We start from the raw sequence: 5,943 nt of genomic DNA on the forward strand, positions 1-5,943 counted from the left end.
TTGACGGCTTGTTCTAGCTGTGGTATCGTAGGCGTTCCGTTTACATAACTTCTTTTTCGGAGTAGTTCGGCATGGTTTCTTAAACGTTGCTGCGGAAAGAAAGATAGCTCTGGGTGTTTCTCGCACCACAGAGCATGCAGCCGTGCACGCCCCTTTGCCGGAAGCCCTGCGAGTTCTGTTGTTTTGAACCACACTTAATACAACTATGTTTGGTGTTGTCATTGTTGTTCTCACGAGAAGCTAGGGAAAGGGGTTCGTCCATAATTGTAGAGCCCCGTATGCCAGGATAAGCTGCGTACTCTCAGAGTTCGCCCAATATCCCAGAGTCACCATTCTAGTCACCTCACCCAGGTGGCATTCAACTTTCGGCACGGTTTTCACACCTGCGCTTGGGGGTTCATTCCTTCGGACCAGCCCTGGAAAATTATCCGCGACTGCCTATTTATTTTTGTAACCCTATTCAGCAGAAAGTAAGAAGTTGATTAATTTTATATGATATGTATTATATGATATATTTTGTAATAAAACTGAAGAATTAGGAAAAATAATCATATTTTTCTAGTTCTCAATCGACACGTCACAACTTTTTTTAATCAAATATTTTTGTTTACTTTCAAAGTTTTAGTTATATACCATTACCATCATCACGAGTATAGACAACAAAAAACTTATCTGTCCAGTTACAAAAAAGACCCTAGTCGATGATCATGTTTAAAAAATTATGCTTAAAACTTTATTTTCCCAAATGTTCAGGGTTGGAGATGACGTGAATTAATTTTGAGGTTCGGAATTTTTATGCATTTATTTCGGATGTAATTGTTGTGCAACGCTCGAAGTGAGTGTTAGAAAACTCTCGAAGGACGCTGGCCTACCATCTTGCGCTCTCAGTACAGAAATTTTTGTAAGCAACCCTTTTACCATCTTAGAAATTATTGCATGACAAATTTCAATAAGTTTATAAAAATACTTCGAAAAATACAAAATTCATTGCAGAAGATATATCACAATTAAATTTAAAATAAATACATCTGAATCCTAAAATCAAACCTAATGTACATAATTTCCAAGACTAAACATTTTAGGTAATGTTCTTTCAACCGAAATTATTCAAACGTGATCTTCGACTAAGATCTTTTTTGTGACTAAAAAAAGTGTGTCTTATCAAGATAGCTGTACTTTACTAAAACGGGACATGCAGACAAAAGTCATAATTGACGGATAGATTAACAAATATCTATTGAATGTAATGCATTTTTTATAATATCAACGCTAATATTTCTTTTCAAACTATTAATAAGATAACCAATAAACTTATTTATAAGATGTTCGATATGAATTTGATTAAAATATTAAATTACTGAAATAAAACTAATAAAAACATGTCTTCATAAGGCAGCAAAGTATTCACTCTTCGTGTAACAAGCACCATTAAATATACTTATATTAAAAAGAGTTTTCTATTATTTTTTCATCTTTCAAATTTTCCAAACATATAGTGAATTTAATAACGTTTGCAGGTGGAAACTGTCGGAGACAAGTATATGGCAGTAAGTGGATTGCCAGAACCTTGTCGTTCTCATGCAAGATGTATAGCACGATTGGCGTTAGACATGATGGATTTAGCAGCAGACGAAGTACAGATAGATGGAAAGCCCGTGGTAAGAAATAAAAGGAAAAATATTTACTAGTGATCAGATTGAATAGACATAATTCTACAATTTTTTCAAAAAATTAGTAAAAGAAGCAACAACAAAATCTGAATTATTTGCTTGTTTACTAAATTGTTTGTTTATTTTCTTTGTCAATAATTTGTCAAGAACTCTGGGATGTCAATTATCTTCAAGTTAATGTCTCGAAAATAAGTAATTAGTAAGTAAAAGAACATACATAATTTTGTTCCGACTAATCGTGATTATGTTATTCAGAATGTGTATGATAACAAGTGAAGGACAAAAATATCAATGAGGCCAATTTTCGCATCAGGTTCTCTATAATAGCATATAAACTATTAAAATACCCTTGCACAAGATATGAAAAAAACTAGTAGGAATTCGAGGACTAGTACAATACGGTTATAATTTACATTTTACAGAGTTTCATAGAATTTTAAAACCTGTAACTTCTAGGTTTATCCTACCTATAATGACCGCAAGTGAAACCCACGATACAAAATACATTTAGTCTCTTGCTACCATATTTAAAAATAGAATCCTTTAACGAGACTTCTCGCGCGGCGAATATCCGATCAAAGTAGAGAGAAAGAAGACCCCTTCCTATCGAGCAGAGTGGAGACCTCCAGCCAATCAGGGCATAGCGCGTGTGATTTTCATGGAGAGCCAGTAGAACGTGCAACAGGTCTTACTTGTTTCACGTTCCCGAGGAGAGCAATCTCGTGTAGTGTAATTTAGGTATTAATCACATGGGCTTCTTCTAAACGTGTTAAGAAATTGTGATAGTGTCTCGTGATTTTATCTATTTAATGGATTAACAAAATAGTTTGTTTGTGCACCATTTCTGCCGTTCTTAGTTTCAACTTAAATCTTTGATAATTATTCATTAATGTGAATAACGGTAGCTAGGTTTTATCAAGGAAATATTAAGCTTTTGCACAAAGTTTCCTTGGTGAACACATCAAAGTTATCTAAAATTGGTGACCTTTCCTTTTGCAATGTTCGTTTGCGCGCATTGTGGCTCGTAAGGTCCCCTATAATGCAACCTTATAGGGAAACCCCTAAGTCTTAAATTTGAATTCAATGATATGTTAGGACGAGAAAAAGCATCCAACTCGAGGAAATTCAAAGATATAATTAGAAAAAAAGAAATCGAAGAATTTCCGATGGACATACGTAATTAATTGTTAGAAAATGATGGTGAAATAACACAGGCCCACAAAAAGAAAAAAGTATCCTGAACCGATCACCAGACAGGTGTATTCTTATGTATTTTCCGTCGCTTAATCCGAATACGACGTCAGATTGGAGGGTTTCCCAGTTACTTTTCGAGAAAAATGCAAAAAACATGGCTTTTTATGGTTCATAATAAAAAAAAAGTTAAAATGTAGGGTTTTAAATTGGTTTCCTTTTACGCACACGCTTCTCTTCGAACGATCGGTGTATAGGGTTTCTGCGACGTTCTTGTCCCGATGTTTTCTTTTCTTCTTTTATCATCCAACACTAGTCTGCCAACATATTTACATCCCATCGTCCTTGGAATCGACGTTTGAATTCCTTTTGCTCTTCGTGAAACATCTCTCCTTATTCTTTACTAAAATCACTATTGTTTTCCGGGAATCGATCGATATGCGAATCAAGGAAATGGAGTTTCAAGCTCATTAGACAGCCTAATTTCTGAAAATCTCGTACCATTGCTGCTACCAATTTTTCCTAATCCGCATCTTTTGTAGTACCTAAAAATTTTGTTGCCACGTTTTTGAAACTTAACCATGCCGCTTTCTCGGTCTCATGCATAGTTTCAACAAATTTTGCATCTCTAAATAAACTGCAGATTTCAGGGCCATCGAAGATACCTTCATTAAATTTAGCATCACTTTTGTGACTAAAAACTTGGCCCATATATTTGAAGCATTGCCCTTCCTTGTTTAAAGCTTTAACATATTGTTTCATTTAACCAAGCTTGATATGAAGAGGAGGTATTAAAATTTTGGACGGATTGACATGTGGTTCATTTATAATATTCTGCTTTCCAGGTTCAAAAGATGTTCTTGATGGCCAAGTTTTTTTTTTATAGTATTTTTTTCTATCCCTGCTATCAAACATACACAGGTAACATGGATACTTGGTGAATCCAAATTGTTGTCTAAGTATCATAGAGAGAATTTTGAAGTCTGCACCTAATCGCCACTGATGTTCTTCATAGTTGTTTTTTTTTCAAAACCATTTCAAGGTTTGAATACTCTTCTTTTACCACAATTGAATGTTCTAATGGTACATGAGCGTATTTGTTTGTATTGTGAAGAAGGACTGCTTTTAGGCTGCGCTTTGATGAATTAATAAAGCACCTCCATTTCTCAGGTTGATATATGTTTGGTTTAAGCTCATCGCTAAGTCCTTTCACATGTTTGCAGTAAACTAGATTTGTATCTTTTTCAAAATATTTACGAAAGTTTTCCTCTCGATTTCGATACACAGTTACTTTACTGCCCTTCGTCAACATATTTCTACTCTTTAACTCCGAAACAATAAATTCAACTTGTTCCTTCGGAGATCTCTCTTCACCGACAGGGATGAGCTATTTCATTTTCTAAAATTTTGTTCACACCGTCTACTGTGGTTAAACAAAAAAAGCAATCATTTTCATCGCATCATTCTTCCCACATTGTCGTCGTTGTAAACTTTAGTTTGCTCTTATCCTTATTGGTTTCGTAACGACTTCTTTTTTCCCAATGTATTCTTAACAAATGTAACAAAAGCTTTTCGGATTTCCGGTGCATTTGTGAGTGTATCGATTGCTGGATGTACCAGCACAGTTTATTAAAGGTTGAAAGTTATCCATAAAAAACATAAAAAACCAAGTTTTTTGCATTTTTTTTAAAAGTAATTCGGAAACCCCCCAATCTGACTTCGAATTCGGATTTAGCGACGAAAAATACATAAGAATACACCTGTCTGGTGATCTATTCACGATACTCTTTTCTTTGTGTGGGCCTGTGTAATTAATTTAAGATTTGAAAAATATCCTATCATGGAAGTAAACCTTGAAATGCATCCATTAAAAGCTTTAATGGACACGGGCAGTGTGGTCACGTGAATATCAGAATTGTTTTATCTTTAGGATTTTGGTAATTTTAAAAAGTGTGAAAAATTACCTATTGTATGCAAGTATATAATAGGTGCCACAGGTTCTAGATCTGTACGTATCAAAACAAAATTATATGCTAGTTTCCCTCCGCGAAAATGGAAAGGCCTCTTTATATTTATTGTGCTTCCAAAGATAAATAAGCACTGTATATTAGGTGTATACTTACTAGAAAGATTTAAATTTAATATCATTTTAGAGGAAAATACTATAACGCTCCCAAGCCATAACGGTTCTGTAAAAATCTCTCTTATTGGAGATGAACGTCAAAATATTAGGATAAGTGTAGATCCAGATCAAATCAATGAGATTTGTCAGATAAAGGGTGTGGGGGAAATCGGTTGCTGGAAGATAATTTTGCTGATTATATGAAAATAAATAAAACTATGAATACTTTTGAACCTGAAGAGATTTAAATCTTATTGGAACAAACACTTAAGGAAAAAATAGGGGCGATCTAAACTCTAAACGCGATCGAGCGTCTTAAATTTAAGGAAATAATTTTAAGAGATACCAAATTGTTTAACAGAGAACCAAGTGTAACTAATACGCATGTACGTGAATTAAAAGTCAGGGACAGTCAGCCTTTCATTAGTCGAACTGATCCAGTACCAATTCTCCTTCGGAAACGTGTAGGCAACGAAATTATGAACTTAATGAAAACAGGCAAAATCGATGCTCAAATAGAAAAATGGCGATATTCGTTTTTTCTTGGACGCTAAAAAATTAAATAATATATCAATTGATGATTAAGAATTTTCTGAACCTTTTTAAAGTCAAATGTTACGAATTGTGCGTAACATCTTTTGGACTAAAAACTATCACCGCTGCTCTAGTACGCGGGCTAGATTTTGCCTTGAGAGGTATAGGAGATTTAGTGATGAATTTCATTCATGATCTTCTATGTATATCTAAAGATGTAGATCAACATTTCCGTCATTCGGATATGCTTTTCCAACGCTAAAAGGAACAAAAACTTGCGATAAACTTTGAAAAATCTAATACTTTTGCCAACATTTTTAATTTTTGGTATATACGAGGGTGGATTGATAAGTTTCCGGCCTGACCAAGAGATGGCGCCACTAGGCCTACCTTGAGGTGGCGTTCTATAGTACCATCCTTAGATAG

At 34.5% G+C, this 5,943-nt stretch overlaps 1 protein-coding gene across 3 annotated transcripts in view; it reads left to right on the forward strand.

Annotated features, from left to right (window-relative positions):
- Positions 1–5,943, forward strand: part of LOC117172870 (guanylate cyclase soluble subunit beta-1-like) — a 155,919-nt gene that overhangs the window by 67,879 nt on the left and 82,097 nt on the right. For all 3 annotated transcript variants that reach the window (XM_033361137.1, XM_033361138.1, XM_033361139.1), the window contains one exon: positions 1,518–1,658. In XM_033361137.1, coding sequence (XP_033217028.1) covers positions 1,518–1,658 — 141 coding nt within the window. The remainder of the gene's footprint in view (positions 1–1,517; positions 1,659–5,943) is intronic.

Source organism: Belonocnema kinseyi, chromosome 5 (assembly GCF_010883055.1).
Source record: "Belonocnema kinseyi isolate 2016_QV_RU_SX_M_011 chromosome 5, B_treatae_v1, whole genome shotgun sequence".
NCBI lineage: Eukaryota > Metazoa > Arthropoda > Insecta > Hymenoptera > Cynipidae > Belonocnema > Belonocnema kinseyi.